Below are 19,482 nucleotides of genomic sequence, written 5' to 3'. Positions count from 1 at the left end.
AATGGTATTCATGAAGGCTTTCCCTTGGTGTGAAGAGCAAAGCCTGTTGAGAAAAAAAAAAAAAAGGAGGAAAAAAAACTTAAGTCCATGCAGCTCAGGTTACTCTGGCTCATGTAAACAGTCAGCCATTAAAAATCATGCCAGGATTTCTGAAAAAAAAATACTTTATATACTCTTTTTCCCCTTATTCCTGACCAGTTGAATACCTTTGACCTCCTATGGACCCTGTATTCCTATGGTGGGCCGGAGTCAGCTCTAATATAGTGCTATAGCCGCGCATGTATATGGCCCTGCTTGATGTTCGCAGAGAGACGAGCAGAGCGGGAGTGGACAGCCAAATGTAACTGTCAGCTAAAGGAGAGTAATAGAGGCATTCGCAGCGTCATAGGAAACATATGTGGCTCCATATGCTCTCCGTGTTCTTGTTTCCAGTCTCGTTCATTGTCTGAGATGCACCACTGATCTGGGGGCCTCTAAAGTGCCCTGCATATGTGTGTGTGTGCGCTTTTGCACCACTGATCTGGGGGCCTCTGAAGTGCCCTGTGCGTAAGTGTGTGTGTACAGATGCAGACGTGAGTTATGCGTCTGCAGAAACAAAGAATAAAAAAAAAAAAAGACAGAAGCCACAGAGAAAGAAAGATGGTGGAGTGTGTCTATGTTCTCTTTCTGCCTTCTGTGAAGTTAGGAAGTTGTGTGTTTCTGCACCATGGCCCCAGGCCGGGGCAGGCCCGCGGGAAGCAGCCCTGACGGTCATTAGGAGCTGTCAGTATGCCGCGAGGGGGGAGTGCTGATAAATTTCAGATAGTGTCAATTGCAGATGAAAGATCTGCTGAAGATGCTGGGGGTGTCACGCTTGACTTGCCTCTGCTCAACAAGTCCCATCTTCCCTTCCAGCAGCAGCAGGCTACCTCAAGCAGCAAAGCGGGCAGGCACCCCCCCCCCCCCCCCCCAACCCCTCACCCCTCAACCCTCTGCCTACCTTCCCCCCCACCCACCCTTCCTGCTTACCTTGGCTAAGCCTCTTTGCATGTTGATTGGGGGAGGGCTAATCCAGTTTGCAGCTGTCGTAGACCAATGATGAATCACCTTTCCGTCATTTGGCCGTGCTCCCCTCGCTCAGGGAGGAGGAGGAGGGAGGACCTGGAGGAGGAAACAACAGTGGAGTAAGAGCCGCGGCTCGGAGAGGAGACAATGTGCGCCTCTGTTCCAACCCGCGAGCCCTCTCTTCCCATTCTGCGGCCGAATAACAATAATGTTTTCTCAGACAAGCCTTTTTGTGTCACGGATGGCTCTGGACTGTGACATCGAGCTGCAGTAACAAGGAGTGACATTGTTTCTGCCGGGGGCAGGTGGAGGCAGAGCACAGAGAGGGGAGTGTGGTTTTGTGAGGACTCAAAGCCATCTAGCTGCAGGTAAGAGCAGTGTTGAGCCGGCGCCAACAGCATCAGCGACCTGTAGCGCTCTGCAGGGCATCAGAGATTTCACTCAGACACTCTGCTTAACAACTGTCAGGTTGCTTAAGCCTTCTGGGTTGTGTGGCTTTTTAGGCGTCAGCTAATGAGGGAAAAAGTTTGGGCGAGGGAGGAGGAAGGAGGATTAAGTAGTGAGTGTGAAAAATAGGATAGAATGTGCTTTTATTTGCAACTGTGGAGGGTGTGATATTTTTAGGAGAGAAATCAATTATTGAAATATGTGTGACGAATGCAGACGGAGCCTTTTTTATTGTTTTTTATTATTGCAGATTTATTTTATCTTTCTGTTTTGCAAGATAAAAGATTATAATATATTTTCTTTCCGTTACTAATTAAATTGGACTTAAACCACAAGAAAGAAGCACATCTGCCAAGCAAAGTATCATAATATCATAACAGTGAAATAACATCTTAAATAGAGTAAATGCATATCATAATGTAATCTTTTTATCGCATAATTCTGGATTCTTCGTGCCATCTGATAGCACTCAGCCTGCCCAGAGTTTCCTCAGCATTTATCTCTGTGGCCTCGTGTAAAAGGCCGACGTGTGTCGATAGCAGAGATACCCAGAACCCTGGAATATAATTGTAAATGGCAGCAAACATTTTGTCCTAATTTCATTAACTCGCTGTTGCATTGGGAGCAGCGGCGGAGACAAATAAGGTTCTAGAGATTGTGGCCGTGCTTTTCAAATCACTCGTACCGTCTTTATACTCGATCCTTTGTGCGCACAAACCAGAAGATAGAGCGGCGTTTTTAGTGTCGTGCTCTTTTTTTGTATAAACACAGGAACAATTAAGGAGGCTGCCAGAGCAAACACATGCCTCATGAGCTTCTCATCTGCCCATCACTGAGGCATGGGCTCTGACAATCACACAATCAGAGTGCTGCACTTTTAACAGGCGCATTAAGCATCGCCTCAAACCAGCAGACATCTGCTAACAGTCGACAATACCACACAAAAGCATATATATACACTTAAGGCCGTTTTAGTTTAAAGACTCAGCCGAGTAAGTGGACAGTAAACACTTTGTGTGCTCGTCTTAAAACAGTGAGAGAATAAGAAATTGTCATGTGTAAATGTTTACTCTTCCTGTCATAGTTTGTAGTTTTACTGTTACTGTGTGTGCATGTGTGCGTGTGTGCGTCTGCCATTTTTTGCCTCCATTGTCACATTGTAATTTTGTAAATTACATTTTAATGTAATATAATAGAAAATATCACATTAAACACAGTAAAAATTGCATTAAATTATAGATCGTAAAATTAATTGATTGCTAAGCAACTAATTAATTTAACTTTTAACTTAATCGCCATTTATGTATCTAAATCGGGCCTCCTGCTTTATACATACTGTGTCCGCTAGATTGTGAATCAGGGCTGCGTGTCTTCCGTGAAACCAGAGTGATACATGTAATTTGATTTGCTGTGTGCATGTGTGTGTCTGCGCGTGTGTGTGTGTGTGTGTGTGTGTGTGTGTGTGTGTCTCGTCAGGTCTATGGAAATGCAGGATCTAGCCAGTCCTCACAGCCGAGTAAGTGGAAGCAGTGAATCTCCTAATGGTCCCAACCTCGACAACTCCCACATCAATAACAATTCCATGACACCCAATGGCACTGAAGGTATGTGTGTGTGTGTGTGTGTGTGTGTGGTACTTATTCTACATTTGAGAATGGTGTATCCAATTTGTTATTATTTTTAGGGTGAATTTACAATACTTTTTTTGCAGTAATGTCATATTAAACAAGCCCTTTATATTAAGATTAGTTTGAACCTCACAGACTGCCGTAGCATTTCTAGCTTAAACAGTGCAGTGCTGCTAGTTGTTGTTTCCCGATGCCTATTAGCTGTTTATTTAAGTAACCATGTAATTATTCAAAGCCCACAGCATGGAAATGACAGAGTTTTGCATGAGGTCCCTACAGTACGTAGTTATTTACTCAGGTGATTCACCTGCGCTTAAATGTGAGCCTTTGTTTAGTAAAGCACTCGAGCCCATGTCACAAACCAACACGAGAGCTATATTAAAAACATCCCCCCCATGTCACGTAATCTTCTGTGTGTTCATGAGACACGACCCGACTCTGCGCAGACTGTCATGTCTCCCTCTGCCACTTTTTCTCTCCCGTAGGTGATAGCATCACAATGCTTACCACTGCAGACTGGTTGTTAGGTTCTAACTCACAGTCCGCTGCAGGTTTGTCTCCTCCTGTGACACGATGAAAGGACAATAGTTGGTGTTTCCCCCAGAGAGCCACACTGGAAAGCAAACATTTGAACTAATGTCCTCAAAATCCAGCGTTTATCAGCTGCAAAAATCCTCAACTATTGTGCCTTTCATTCAGAAACCCTTTGGTATAATTGTTGTGGTGTTCTGTTTGGAGCATGGTTTGACACACTGGATTTGAGTCCATTGTTTATGAATGGTCAGAATGTGAACGTGCACACTGTGAGTTTCCTGAACACAGTGGTTATTGTGTGCTCTGCGGCCTGAGTGTGTGCTCGTTTATGCATGCACCTTACCACTATTTTTTTTTCTCCATCGGTGTGTTGTTTAAAAGAATCGCCCCCCTTTGTCAACATATGTTTTGCGCTGACTGTGCATAGCAGAAACATGTAAAACATGACAGCAAATGGCTTCTTCAACCATTAGGGATTCCTCGGAGCATGACTCCCTCGCCCACATTGTCAATTTGTTTTGCCAAAAAAGAGGAGAAAAAAAAAATCCTCCGGCTCGCCTGAAGAGAAATGGATTGATTTCAAAGATTCCTGAGCTGTCAGAAAGCTGTGAAATTGTCTTTACAGATCTGACGCTGAGGAGGTCAAACAGCGTTCGCTACACTCTTAAAAAGATTTTATACACCATACATTTCCTTGACGTTTCAATTGTACTTTTACATCCCCTGCGGAGCTCTTTTTTATTTGCGATTCATGCTACATTTAAGTGCAGAGAAGACGGTAATTTATTACGACATATTGTAAGAGTGTGTTATTTTTAATATGTGGAGTGAGCTGTCAAATTAAAGTTTGATTTAGTCCGTAAAAAAAGCACATTTCTTAATCTAAAAGGCTTTTCTCCAGGCTGAACGATAAAGATCTGTGTAAAGTTAACTTAACGCTCTTGTAGCATCAAATAAAATCCATTAAAAAAAAATAAAGTTGAAAATGAAATAAAAATATACACATTTATAAACCGATAAATATTGCATTTAAATATTGTGACATTATTTTAAATTGTGTGGGAATGTTGTTTGACTTCTCCCTCCCTCCCTGTTTTAATTTAAGCTGAGTAACTTTTTGCTTTATTTTCAAAATATAATTTATTGAGTTAAATGAGTTAAAAAGTAAATTAGTTATCAATCTAATATTTTTATTTTCTGTCTTTTTTTTTTCCAGACTTGATTTGGTGCTTTTGGTGACAATGTGGCTTCTTTGTTTGCAGTTAAAACCGAGCCAATGAGCAGCAGCGAAATCGCCACCTCGGTAGCAGACACCTCTCTAGACAGCTTCTCAGGATCAGGTGAGCACTGGTGTGTGTGTGTGTGTGTGTGTGTGTGTGTGTGTGTGTGTGTGTGTGTGTGTGTGTCCACTCATGTGTCTGTCTGCCTCTCACACACACATACACTAACACAGACGCACCCACAGCTGCAGAACTCATTAGAGAGAGATGAGCCTACAGATGGGTGACTGATAAGCCGAGGCCTCAGGAAGTGTCCCTGCAGCTAAACACAAATATAATGCGTGTGTGTGTGAGTGTTTAAGTACAAGCGACTCTTACCTTACCTTTGTCAGCATTTTTATATGCTGTGCTTGCTTGAACCTCTATATGTGTGCGGGTGTGTGTGTGTGTGTGTGTGTGTTATCCCTGCTGGTTCCCATGCCAGTGAGGACTGAATTATGACCTGTAATGCACCGAGCCTGTCTGTCCAGTGGAGTGACATGGCGTCCCAGTGGCCCTCGCTCTCCACGGGCTGTTACCCTATCGCCCTGTCAGAGCCAGGATTTCACACCCTCCTCTCTGCACAGAAACATAACACACACACACTTACACACACAAGGGGCATCGCTATATAAAACCTCTGAGTATAATGAGCATTGTAGGAATTGTTAAAGAAATAATCTCGAATGTGATAATTTTCCAGCTTATTTCTTTTTCCCGCCCTCTCCTGTATCTGTTCCGCTCTCTTATAATTCCTGTAAACATGCATTAAAAGCACCACGTCTAACTGCGTGCTATTATCTCGCTGCTAATTTTCCTCTATTTCCTTAACTGTTTAAGTAAGTACTCGATACTTCACGCTAGAAGTGAATAAATCACTGCTACGACTTTTGTCTTTGACAATATTAATGAAATTTAGTAATCTTACACCCCGTATCCTCCTCGGGGGAAACCCAGAGCTCCGTTCAGAGGAGCGGAGTTTTTGTCCAGCGGCAGGTGCTGCTGATGTGGGAAAAGTGTTCAATATTAATAACGTGTGTGAGGGGTAACAGCGTACAGTTACATGCAGTTAGCGCTCCCCCCGCAACCAAATCCCTTATTTTACATGTCACGACCAATTAGACAGATGTTTCAAAACGGTGCCACTCGGCTGCAGTTAGAAGGAAGCAGTGCTGCAGAACTGTGTTTATTATTGTATCAATTATGCTAATTTTTTCTTCTTAAGTTTAAATGTATTATTGAATTTAAATGCATTGATAAATATGTAAATTTACATTTTATTTTGTAGTTCATTATGCCTACTTTTCTAACAATCATTAATCAAACTTAAAGCACTTTTTGATTTATTTCAGTACAACCGTTTAGTGACTAATTTGCAGTCTTGCAGCCTGGAGTTAAAACTTAGCTTTTATTCTTGGTGCTACTTTAGCTCAGTTGGTGGAGCAGGCGCCCCACATACAGAGCCTACAGCCCTCGACGCACTGATCGCAGGTTCGACTCCTGATCTGACGATCATTTGGTGCATATCATCCCTCACTCTCTACTCCTCACACTTCCTGTCTCTCTTCAGCTGTCCTATCTAATAAAGACAAAAAAAACTTTTATTCTCATATATATATGTCAAATTTGGAACTAAAACCTGCATGCAACATTTACCACATCTCTTATTTAAATCACATTTAACCATTTAAAAGAGTTTATTTAAGGTATATCTAAAAGAAGCCAAACATGTCTTCATTAATTCTTTCTGCAGATTCAAATCAAGCTCACATCTCTTTGTTATTCGTGGCTGAGCTTCCACAAGCTAACAGCACCGTGGAACCTCAAACTCGTACGCTTCATGAAGGAACGCTTATGCAGTAGCACTCATTACCTGCAATCAGTGATGTCACTTCCAATGTGGCCGCGGCTCTAAAGGCCCGAGGCAGCCCGAAGCTACAGGCCGGCTCTGATTCAGACCATCCTGTGTGTGTTTACACCAGCGGTCGTCATAGCAGCAAAGAGATACGCGGGTCAGCAGGAAAAACCTGATGCTCTTACCTGATTATTTTGCTTCATTATTGCTCTCCGGTTTTCAACCTTAAATAAGGTTAGCGAAATAAATAGAGTAATGCAATGTAATTACTGTTTCCTTGGATTCCAGAAGTTCTATTGGCGAAAGACAATATTTACCTTATTTCTTAATGTTTAAATATGTGCTTGCCTCTTTTCTTTTTAACTCTCCTCAGCTATTGGAACCAGTGGCTTCAGCCCAAGACAAACTCACCAGTTCTCTCCGCAGATTTACCCTTCCAAGTAAGGCTTCTTTTATTTTTCTTTAAAAAAATAAGCAGCATCCAACTTCATTTGGATCTTTAATTAGATCCTTCTGCTAGATCGGGGCTTTTCGGCCGGCTTTGTTTGCCAGGATGTCTGCAGCTTGCGCACTCTTAAATCTGTTGTAATTATTATCTTGCGAAAATTTCCTTTCCCATTTATTGTTCTTGCACTATGTATATGAGCTGTGTGATGCTATCTGCCTCACAGCTTGGCTCGGTGTTTAAAATGAAGTAGCACAATCACAAGGAATTTGTCAGTTTGCAGAGTTTGTGTTTTGGTTGTAGGGGTACAACACGGTCCCCTTTCTTCCTGCCTTCCCTCTCTGACTTGCTGTCTTTTGTTTCTTTTCTCAAATAGCAGAACATATCCGCATATTCTTCCTACCCCTTCATCCCAAAATATGGCTGCGTACGGGCAGACGCAGTACACCACAGGAATGCAGCAGGCCGCAGCTTATGCTAGCTACCCCCAGCCTGGCCAGCCCTATGGCATCCCGGCTTATGGTAAGATTTCTCTACGACACATCCTAACCTCCTCTTTTCCCACTCAAATATGCATGTCATATTATTAATGCTTTTAACGTTGTATGCATGCAAAGAAGGAGACTACTTAATATTTTCCCTTCTGAAAGCCAGGACCTTCCTCATAACAAACCGTGTTCCCAAAACTCCTCCACTAAAGCAGGAGCAACAGAGACGTGGGGTTGTTGTGCACATTCTCCTTCGCTGCAATAAAACAGAATTTGCTTGTCAAGCTGTTCCGATAGATCTGAAAGATTAGTGATAAAAATCTGCAAACAAAACCTGCTCTCCTCTGGCATTGCGAGAGAGTACACGGCTCACTGAAGGCTTTATTTGTCCAAAGTCTTTAGAGTGTTTTGACCCCGAAAGACTCTCAGATATGTGGAGGAATTTATACTGTTTATTTGAATGGAGTCCTGCAACCTACCGCTGCATAGCAAATGCGTCGTGACTGATTCAGTGTAAGCAGCGCCGAGTTTAACTCACAAACACACGCAGAATGTTTTATTACTTGTGCATCTTAAATGATAATACTAATAATAATACTTATAAAAACATAATCTAACATGCTTTTTGGTTTAACAGCAATGTAGACGGCTCCTCTGCAGTGTGAGATAATATTACTAAACTGATGATAGTAAAAATCCTTGATCAGATAATTGGCGTTGTGCGTTGCGATTAGCGTGTTATGCTAACAGACAGAAGCTGTGTCCCTTTGCAGCGTGCTGTGTAATTTAAACCTGTGTTGACTGTTGTCTGTGCATCAAACCGATCTGGTGTCACTAACTGATTTAGGTCCATTGTGGACAGGCATAAAGACGGAGGGGGGTCTGAGCCAGTCCCAATCCCCGGGACAGACGGGCTTCCTGAGCTACAGCTCGGGCTTCACTACGCCACAGACAGGACAGGCCCCCTACAGTTACCAGATGCAGGGTGAGGACATCTTCATGGATCTTTTTTTTCTTGTAGCATCTTCCTGAAAACATTTTGTATGGTGTGGAAATGAGTGTGAGATGCCATCACTCTTTTTTCCGCTGGCTACATGTCCAATTTTACAGCAGAAATTGTGAGAGGTTTACTAAACCACAAAGCAGATTTTGATTCACCAACACTCTAAAAATATGATGGAAATGTGGTTGCTGGTGTGTTTTTTCCTGTCTTGCTCTGTGTGTGCGTCTATTTCTGTCCTTTGAACCTCATTGTAAAAGTACTCATCTTTTTTGTCTTCTCTTTTATTTTGCAATTCTCACTTTATTCCCTCTGTATCTCAGTTTTTCTGCCATGTTTTCCCTCTGCTAAGCCCATCCAAATAAGGGTTCTTCGCCGTAAAAAAAGGGTATCTGTCCCTGATTTACTAGCACGCAGAGCTCGACTGATTCACAGCAAGGCCCTCTCCCTCACCCCAAAAGATGGTTGCATCTCGGCGGTCGTTACGTGCCTCCCTCTCCTCTCCTCTCCTCTCCTCTCCTCTCCTCTTAAAAGAATCAACACAGAGGGAAAAATGGCAGGCACTTAGGAGGCACTAGCCATGTCGCTCCCCACTCCCCAGCCTTTGTTTTTTCTCTCCCTGTGATCATATTTGTATTTGTTTAAGAGCTGAGACCAGAGAGATTTATGGCCTTCAAACCGATAAAAATGAGTTGTTGTACCCTGTACTCCCCCTCTTCTGCTCTCTCTGTCCTCTCTAAACACAGAGCCATGTAATGTTTCTATTAGCCTCTGTTATCATCACTTCAAGGAGCCCTCTTCCACCTGCATTAGGGACGGACAGTAAGCTAACAGCTAGCGTAGTCTTTGTGTTCTCTCCTGCTATATCTAATGTGCGACAGTAGAAACATATCCACATGTTGCTGAAAAGCCTCCAGAGCATCTCACAATAAATAACGCTAGCTCAGCAGCAGATGTGGCGTGGGGAAGCCTCTTTTCCACGCCTCTTAAGCAAATACAGTCGGCCACAGCCGGAGTTTTGCAGCATGCAGCCGATGCGCCTGAAAAAAAGGAGAGGCAGAGAGAGAGAGCGAGAGAGGGGGGAAGAAATGGGAACAAGGGAGGGAGCATGTGCGGCAGAATGCAGAAGCTGCTATCCTGCTCTTAGTGGTTTAACTCACGATGACAGTATTATGCGCCCATTCATCTTCAGAGTATTATGCTCTTGCTCTTGTCTTTCTGTTCTCTCTGTGTTTCTATCTCTGCCTATCTGTCGGCCTCGTAGCTGTAAGTGCGTCAGTAATTGACAGCCACGTCAGATGACAGAGTGATCGCTATTCTGGAGTTTTTCTGACTGTGGCTCTGGCCCTCCGCCACGCCATCATCATTACTCTCTCTGGCCTATTGATCTGCCTGTGAGGTGCCTCGGGCCTGGGTGTCCCAACCAAAGACTCTTCTTTTTTTTTTTCTCCACATCTGATACTCCCTCTCTCTGTCTGTGTCCCTGCCACCAGCCTGTGGCCAGCTGTCAAGGCGGAGGACGATTAGATTAATGTTTTAGCTCCTTGCTTTAACGCCCGATGCCATGGAGCTTTGTGTGGCCGCTGGAGTTGTCGCACAAAATCATGAAGCTGTTTTTGTGCTCCTCAGATTTGCAACCCCTTGTGTCAGTTTATGGAGTGTCCTAAAACATCAGAGGGAGATACTTGCCGATAGTCGGACCGAGCAGATGCTAATTAGGTGAATAATTGGATTCCAGCGTTCTGTCTAAGTGGCAGTGCGAGCTGAAGAAGCTAAAACCTTGCTTGCCTTTTCTAAAAGGACAGCCCCATCTGGACTTGATAGCCTATTCCCAAGTGGGGCATACAAACTTCTGCTACAAATATTGTGCACTGATGATAGACATAGCCCGTGGCAAGGGGGATTGATCAAGCAAAGCAAATGGACTTCCAATTGTGGAGCCAGAAGGCAGGAGGGAAGGAGGAGGAGAGGAGGGAGGGATGATGTCTGGTCGAGAGTGAGTGAACTAACCGGAGCAGGACAGGGGGAGGGAGAGAAAACATGCCCCCTGGGGAACCACAAGAACCCCCTCTTCTCCCCCCCCTGCTATAACCAGCTCTACCACTCCCAACAGCATGGGCTCATTCTCGCCGGGCAAGCAGGGGTCCCCTCAGCTTTTATGTGGCTCCTTGTTCTCCACGGAGCGACCCTCAAACCCTGCCAGTGGGAGCTTTTACGACTTTTTGAACTGCGCATTAGGCTAATTTGTTGTCCTTCGCGGCCTCACTCCTCCTGGTCTCTGTCTTATTGTTCTGGCAGACTTTCACTTGATGTTGAACTTTCTGCGGGGGAACAGAAAAGTTTTAAAATTCCCCCTGCAGGCCTTGAAATATCAAATGAAACAACAAAGAGGGAGAGAACTGCTCTGGTGAAAATAACCAGTGGAGGCATGGATGAAGGTAAAAATCTGCTGTGTGTGTAATTACTGGAAGCAGAGAGTGAGAAACTGCACAAATAATTAGTGGATCCGGGTAATCTTGGGAGCTTTGGAGGTATTTGTTTCTCTTTTTTAGTCACAGCGCTGACTGACAAGGCTAAACATTGCACAACGTCTTCTCTTTTTCTTCCATACGCTACCCTTCATTCCCCCCCTCCTCTCCTCAGACTTCCCTGATCCTTCCCCCCCCGTTCTGAAAGCTGCTTCACGTTTGTCACGGTGTGGGAGGGCCCTCCTGATGGGGCCAATGACCAGAGGATGAAAGGAGCTCCCTCTGTTTGTCTATAGGAACAAAGGTGTAATTACGCCCCCATTTAGGAACAGTAAATTTATCTCCCCCTTCGTTTTCACTCGGGCCATGTTTTCTGGCTTTTTGGAGGAACACTGAGGTGATGAGTGAAGAGGCTCTTTTAAAGAATGCAGTGGCAGTGTTAATAAATGTCCTGTGAAGCGAGTTGTCTTTTAATGAACAAAAATGAGTGATAAAGGTCAGAGGTTGTAGTTGTAATAGTTGGAAAAACTCCTCTCATGTACTGTTATTAGGTGGTTTATAATTGCTATACATGTATTTATACTGTATTGTTATACATTTAATTAATAATCATTAGTAATCTAATAATTGCAGTAATTATTAAGGCCTCTCTAACTCATTAAACAAATGCTCCCTAATCAAAGCTGATGTCTCCGATCAACAGTCTCTGTGTAACAAACTCTTTATAAACATGGTTGTGGCTGCAGCATTTAAAAAAGTAACCTGCTTGACTTTATTTTTTAAGGGATGAATGAGGTTGTTTTTGTTGTTTGTTGTGGTTTAAGAATACATCTAGAAATGTGAAGATTTTTGATGAATGCATTTGTTAAATTTAGAATACTTCTTAATTTTTCTAGATCAGCTATTTTTGAAGAAACCTTCATTTATAGAACACTATACATACTAAGGCTGCACGATGTTGGAAAAAACTAACTTTGCGATATTGTTCTTTTGTTGCAATATTTATCGCGGTTTAAAAAAAAATACAGCAAATTATACCAGATAAATGCAGTCTGTTTTCATGTTCATATGACTTTTTACAAACCCCTCCTACTTTCATCACACTTAGTTCAGCGACTCTGACACCCACAAAAAACTAGAGAGTTCAGGTGTAGTGACACGTTTCTTTCTAAGATAAATACAAAAAGACTTTTGTGTTACTTAAACGGTATCTTATCTATCGTTTCTAACAGTGTTCTAACGTATGTTTAATCAGCGTGATCAGCCCCGTGACAGTAACTTTTTGAAATGATAGCTCGCAGTCCCCTACTTACTGTCGGCACACACAACCTATAGAATAGAATAGAATAGAATATCTTTATTGTCATTGTACATGTACAACGAAATTGAGTGCAAACCTTATTTGTGCAGACAGACAACATAAAGCAGTAAAAAAAAACAGTACATAAACCTCAAGCCGTGTGCGCGCTGCAGGTTAAGCCGCTAAAAGCTAAATACTTGTTGTGGCCACCATATGTGGAGCGAGGTGCTGCTGATAACGGGAATCCACTTATAAGCCACCTCGTGTAACGGTGCGTCTGCCTTGATCATCCCGCCGGCATGATCTGTGACGGCAGCAGCGTCGCATGCTTGTTTACAGTTTACAGACAGGTGACACATGGTCTGTGTGCTCTGATGAAGAGCAGCACTAATGTGATCTCACACAGACTTTTCCTGTAGATAAGTTGTGGAAAACGAGAAACCGATAGAGTAGCAGCTTGTCACTTAATTTGCCTCACTGTCGCACATCCTGCGATTTGACTGTTGCACATGCGTATAGCTTTAATATTCTCACTTCTTACTGCTGTCTCTCTGCCAGCCTGTGATCCCTTTAAAGCTGCTCTTCCTGCCTGACATGACAGTACACGTGAATCTGTGCTGAAGTCGTGCCTTCGGGGGCCACGCCGCTGCTCCTCTCCTCTATAGTTCATGTCATGTATATTATTAAGCCATTAGATGCTATCAACCCCTTTGAATGACTTAATTACCCAGGAGAACCATCCTTTGTGAAAAGAGGAACATACATATTCATTGGCTCTGGATGTCATTGTTACTCACTTTGACCTCAACCCTCCTTATTATACATCTCTGTCTCACTACACTGCCTGTGCACACCCCCCGTTTGTCCGCCCCCAAGTAGCTCACACACAACAGTCTCTTGTCTTGCTCACATTGTGCGGGCTGGGGCGGCTTTTGGAGGCAGGTTCTGTCCACCCCTCGCCCTCCTCTGTCACTCATCAGGCCTGATCCCATCACTGATAAGAGAGGAAGAGGGGAAAGATAAGGCCAGTGTTGGGAGCGCTCCCTCAGGCCTCCCGACTGAACAATGTGCCATTTCATTTCTGTCATGCGCTGCTTGAAGAAATGCAGGTTTAATAATGTGTTTCTGATCGAATATGGTGTTTTATTTTTCTCTTAAGGCGGCACTTTCACGACAACGTCAGGATTGTACGCAGGAAACAACTCCCTGACAAACTCGACTGGCTTCAACAGCACACAACAGGTAGTTATATTCACGTCTCTCTGCTCAATCTGGTGTCCGTATGAAGCTATCAGTTTATATAAGTCGGAATTGCAGGCTTCTTCCCAAGCTGGAAATCTTTATGAAACATGCATACCCAATATGTTACATTTCATCCGTGACATATTCCAACATAAATCACTCAGGATGTCAAAAGCTTTGTGCGCAGGATTAACTACTGTGCCTCCTCCAACACAAATGTCTCATGCCACAGAGGGAAAGAAGGAGAAGAAAAAACAAGACAGATCGTTGTCCAGATGTAGGACAGAGCGGACATGTGTTTGCATTTATGTTTTGGAATCTGCACTGTAAAGTAGCAACACTGGTGCAGGGCATATCTCACATTACTCTGCCAAACCTCCTACTTATTTTCCTCAACTCTGCTACCCTATGTCTCCAGAGTTTTGATCTAAATCTCCCTTCTTACACCAAACTGTGCATTTCTTTATCTCTTGTCTCTCCCACTCTCTCTGCAGGACTACCCCAGTTATCCAGCCTTTGGCCAGGGGCAGTACGCTCAGTATTACAACAGCTCGCCCTACACTTCACCCTACATGACAAGTAACAACACCAGCCCCAGCACGCCCTCCACCACCACCACCTACACCCTCCAGGAGCCACCCACTGGCATCACCAGCCAGGCGCTCACAGAGAACCCCACAGGTAAGAATCAAACCTGAGGCAGCTGGTTCGCCTTGTGAAATATGAACATGAGGTGTTTGATCCTGCTGAGAGCCATGTTTCTATATTTTAAATCAACAAGCAGCCCACTGAGCCCCCACCTCCTCACTGATTGCAAGTTGTAACCGATAAGAGAGCAGAAGCTCAAAGCCAGGAATTTTTATTTGTACAAACCCAGATGCAAGATATGCTATCACAGCTAGCATTCTGCCGTGTGGCAAGCAAGAAGGATAAAGTCAAAACTGAGATGTAAGAATCAGATGTAGAGTTTCCCATGATTATTCGTGACATTAATGCATCGTCTGGCAAATAAGCTCTGATTTTATCTTTATAAGTCAGTCAGAATTTATGACTGCATTTGAAATTGTCATCAATGATCAGCAAAGACATCAAGCTTTAACTAATTTAATTTTACAGTCGTCCAGTTTAGATAAATGGAGTGTTTGCTATATAAGGGATAATGTATAGTGAGCAGGTCTTGTCTCACCCTGAAGGGGTTCCATTCCACGATAACAACCTGCTCACTCTACATTACATGGCTACATCCTCACAAAATCAATTATTTTACACAACATATTGACTTGGAAATGATTTTATTAATTTAAAAATGATTATATTTCCATTTTCCGTTTAAAAATAGTCCCTCACACTCACAGTGAGAGCTGCGTCCATAGCAATGGTTAACTCTGTAGCCTTCTTAAAATGAGCTTGCTGTTATCACTCACATTAAAATGAGCTAAGCGAGCTAATATTACTCACATTAAATGGAACATTTCCTCGGATGGTGACATAAGACACAGTGAACCGGACCTGAGGAATCAGTGCAGAGTCTGTTGACATTTTCTTTTCCATTCACCGTCTTTAACATCCCACACTGTGTTCTGTTTGATGTTTACTTCATGTGCCGTCTTTAGTTTTTTCATCGTTTAACCTTCATTGCTTTCCCTCCGTTGTTTAGTTTCTTTTCTTTTTTCCCTCTGTAAACTAGCAATGTCAAATTTACCGGACTTCTTTCGGCAGATTGATATGACAGTTAATCCTCCAGATTGCATTATTGGAGCCAAATCCCAAGCAACACTCTTTTCTTCATAACCACAGTCTGTTATTGAGAAATAACAGACCTCTGAATGCCATAATTAACCAATCAGAATCAAGTATTTTACTCTGTTACCTCTACCTGAAACAGTCACTTATACATGTTTTGCACCTGATTTATGATATGTTTGTTACCTGAACGCCCGCGTAATCACTGAATATGTCTAAGAAAACCCTTCTGTCCTGCATAGAGACAAATAGTCAGTCACACTTCTGTGCTAAAATCAAATAACGGCTCATCCTCGATACACTCTTTTTACACTCTCCGTCTTCCTTCTTTCCTTCCTCTCAGCAGAGTACAGTACCATCCACAGTCCATCAACCCCCATTAAAGATTCAGAATCGGATCGATTGCGCCGGGCCTCGGATGGAAAGTCACGTGGCCGGGGAAGAAGGAACAACAACCCATCACCGCCGCCTGACTCCGACCTTGAGGTAGGGTGAGCCCGCTACCTTGGCGACAGACGGCCTCGCCCTGTCTGAGCCCCGCGGACACTAATCCACTTACTATATGGCTGCCACACCGGCTTTAACACTTGATGGGCATTAATTCTTAAATATTTGATTCCTTGACTATAACTGCATTATTGATGCTTTGTGGAATATATGACTTCGCTAAACTAATATAAAGATCTCACGTATACCTCCTGAATAAACAATGGGGCGTGAGATTAAGTGAGTCATCACTGAGGTGAATAATATATATATTCTAGTCATCAAATACTGGACTCTAGCTGTGACTAACAATGGCACCATGGCACCAGGAGGCCATAAAACTCTTTGATAGCGACCATATGTCAAGATAATCTCTGGGTAATTCAGAGGGCTCTTCATTAATATGATATGAATTTGAACAAGGTTAATAGCACCCATTATAGCACTGACATCATGGCATGTTAACATATCTAGTTAATTAGTTTGTCACTATTGATTACTCTAATGTAAAGGGCAGGAGATGGAAAGCGTGCGGTGCAGTGATGGGAGGAGTGTTGCGGTGACCAACCCAAGCAAATGGATCCTGGTCCCTGTGGCGCACAAACACACGCTCCTGGCCTATTGACCAGGAGGATCACCTTGCAGCCCTACAGAGTGCACCATTGATTTTGCCTCTTTTTCTCTGTGTTTTTCTTTGTTTCCTCCTTCCCCCCACCTCCCTCCGCTCCTCAATCTCCATCTCCATCCAGCGAGTTTTCATCTGGGACCTGGATGAAACAATCATCGTTTTCCATTCCTTGCTCACGGGTTCCTATGCCAACAGATATGGACGGGTGAGTGACATCAGACTGTGGCAGTAGCGGTGTACTTTATCAGCAAAACGCATAAATATTAAAAGGAGCAAAAAAATAGAGAGGGGGGGAAATGGCCATTGAGCAGAGGATAGATTTCAGTCCATAGTGAGAAAAGGAGCAGAACTCAATGTACACATAATTGTTTCTTTTTTTTTAATAGCTCCAATGAGGCTTGGCAAGTATTCGCCTGCTCTCTGCAGCTGTTGGAGCTCTGCATGGCCGGACAGGGCTCGGCTGCAGGGGCGCGCAACAGTTGCACTCTGAATGTCTATTGACACATCTTAAGTGTTCCTTTCTCCTTCAGAAATGCCACATTGTTAGTTTAATTAAGTGCTTCTCAATCCATCCTTTTCAGGCTGGGATCTCCCCGGAGACCCCGGCAGGAGGGCCGCCAAATGTGCTTCAGTCAAACTGGAGCACAAAGATTCCCTTAAACCTGCTTTAATTAGGATTCAAATTAAAATCTATTACATACGTATATATAAACACATACACAAACATATACTATTATTACACTGCCAGGTCCTTTCCATCCCATGTCGCTGTGTATGCTTATAAGATGAAGAGTTTACTTTTCCAGGCTTGGCTATTTGTTGTTCCATGTAAATTGCTTCTCTAAATTTAAACTTTCAAAGCAAACAATTTGGGAAAAACGGGCGAATCTTATTCTCATGGTTTGGTTGAGGTCAGAGGTTTCTATATAGCCTTCAAAGTGCAGCATCCGCTCTTCTTTTCCCATTTAGATAGAGTCCACAAACTCACCTTTCTTTAACTAAGTGCATCAGCATTTTATTATTATTATTGTGTCTGAGGCGAGCATTTCTAATCACCGGTTGTTTTGGCTATCGGGGTGTCTGGGTTTGAAGTCAAAAATGACATATTGCTTCTCATATGTCAGAGAGCTCAGTGTCTGCGGCCCGTGCTCTTTGCCTTTGTTCTGGTATGAGGGGGTGTTTGATGGGGGCAGTGTTTTGTTTTTGGGGTGAAAGAGGGCTGCCCCACGACCCTCCACTGTTTATTTACTTTATTCTCTTTACCCTGCATGCTGGGTAAAGAGAGAGCCAAGGCTCAGGGAGCCGGCTCGGTGATGAGGGACTCTCCAACTACACACACACATGCACACACAGAGTCTCCAGTGTGCTCCTCTGAAACAGGAAACACTCCTGACTCCATAAGGGCCCGCTCCATCAGAGCTCATATAGGATGTGACAGCCGCTGGAGTCCCTCTCACTCTCTCTTTTCTCTTTTGTTCCCTCTTTTTCCTCCTCCTCCTCTTCTCATGCTCCAACCTGCTGACAATCTCACAATAAAGCAGAGTTATGAGAGGGAGGCATGCTTACTCACAGCGACCGCAAAGCACGCTATCACGAATGCAGATCTGTAAACTACATCAGAAAGGAAAGTGAGGCCGACCAACATCCCCCACCACCACAACAACCCTCCCTTCCTCCGCTCCTTCTGTCGTTCTTGTCATCTCCATCTTAGTGACATAAACTTACAACAAAGTTTTCCCTCAGCTTACTATAAATAGATGTTTATCTGAGCGTGCATCCACACTTTCTCTCCCTCTCTGTGACCTCCCACCCACTCCCTCTGACTCTTTCTTTCTCATACACACTGCTGCTCTTATCAGCTCTTTTAATTGGCATCAAGGCAGCTCACCCCATAAAGCTGATGGCTGAGGCCAGCTGTGCCGCTATTGGGCTGGCCAGAGCTCCAGCTTAAAGTGGGCTGGGATGGGGGGGTTGTTATTGGTAAGGGGGCTCGGGAGGAGGAGGACTTGGCGCCCCTGTGGATGGCACTGACATCTCGGGACAGGTGGTGCTGGAGCAATGACAGCAGCAGCACTTTGGCCTTCTGGCCTGCTTGTATTCTTAACTCCCTCACTGACTGATTGTTTAGATTTAATTGGAAAGGATTCACTCGCAGCGTAGAAGAGTGCCCTTTCCCACCGAACCAGGCCACAACTCTGACTGAACCACGAGCGGCAGAGGTTAGCGAGAGGGAGCTGCTAATTATTTTTGATGAATTCTGACTGAAAGATTGATTCAAACTGGGAGGTTAAGAGGAAGTAGAAAGCTGCGAGAAGTGGGGATTGAGCTCTACTTGTGTGGTTTGTCCTCTGTCATTTTAGTGAAAACATAAGCATTGTTGGGTGTGACAGCTAATCAGCAGAAAGCTCAGGTGTGTCCTCAGGTGGTTTAACTCTGTAATCCCTGCTTCTGGTGCTGCCGGGTCGTCTTTAAGGCTGTCTCACCCAGCTGCAGGAAAATCCTCCTCCACAGCCGGCTATTGTCGCTCTTCATCCTTTGCTTGCTGAAGGCAATCTGCCAGTCAGAGATTTAAGATAGAAATGAATTAAAATATATAAGAAATAACACGTTATATGTCTGCGCAGAGGACTTTTTGCCTTTTCATTACAATTTTAAAGGGAAAAAGACACATTGTCACAGGTTCATTAACTATTTACAGTGTCGTTCACTCCTCTCTGGGTGTTATCTTACAGACAGTGCAACCCAGTCACCATTACAGCACGTCTCATATTACTGACAGAGGTCACTATCTGAGAAAAAATGAAGCTGAAAGGAGCAATATGTAACATTGACAGCTAGCGTCTAAAAATTGTACTACAGTCTAAATTCAAAATATTGGACGGCGTTGCCTCCCCAGATTCAAATGTTAGCCTTTC

The 19,482-nt window shown here is 43.7% G+C and overlaps 1 protein-coding gene across 5 annotated transcripts in view; it reads left to right on the top strand.

Annotated features, from left to right (window-relative positions):
* eya1 (EYA transcriptional coactivator and phosphatase 1) overlaps positions 1-19,482 on the top strand; it is a 39,597-nt gene that overhangs the window by 4,053 nt on the left and 16,062 nt on the right. The window contains exons 1-11 of one of the 5 annotated variants that reach the window (XM_069667378.1): positions 1,106-1,412; positions 2,968-3,095; positions 3,605-3,670; positions 4,916-4,993; positions 7,141-7,207; positions 7,589-7,734; positions 8,563-8,685; positions 13,628-13,710; positions 14,205-14,391; positions 15,797-15,939; positions 16,689-16,772. In XM_069667378.1, the coding sequence (XP_069523479.1) occupies positions 2,972-3,095; positions 3,605-3,670; positions 4,916-4,993; positions 7,141-7,207; positions 7,589-7,734; positions 8,563-8,685; positions 13,628-13,710; positions 14,205-14,391; positions 15,797-15,939; positions 16,689-16,772 (1,101 nt within the window). In that variant the 5' untranslated portion in view covers positions 1,106-1,412; positions 2,968-2,971. Of the gene's footprint in view, positions 1-1,105; positions 1,413-2,967; positions 3,096-3,604; positions 3,671-4,915; positions 4,994-7,140; positions 7,208-7,588; positions 7,735-8,562; positions 8,686-13,627; positions 13,711-14,204; positions 14,392-15,796; positions 15,940-16,688; positions 16,773-19,482 lie in introns of those variants that run through there. The other 4 variants (XM_069667379.1, XM_069667377.1, XM_069667381.1 and 1 more) reach the window with 4 other exon arrangements.

The sequence above is a fragment of the Semicossyphus pulcher genome, unplaced genomic scaffold, assembly GCF_022749685.1.
Source record: "Semicossyphus pulcher isolate SPU_LCO1_2020_fin unplaced genomic scaffold, fSemPul1.0.p SCAF_18, whole genome shotgun sequence".
NCBI lineage: Eukaryota > Metazoa > Chordata > Actinopteri > Labriformes > Labridae > Semicossyphus > Semicossyphus pulcher.
Note: the sequence above shows the minus strand (reverse complement) of the source record. Positions and strands in the feature narration are given on the sequence as shown.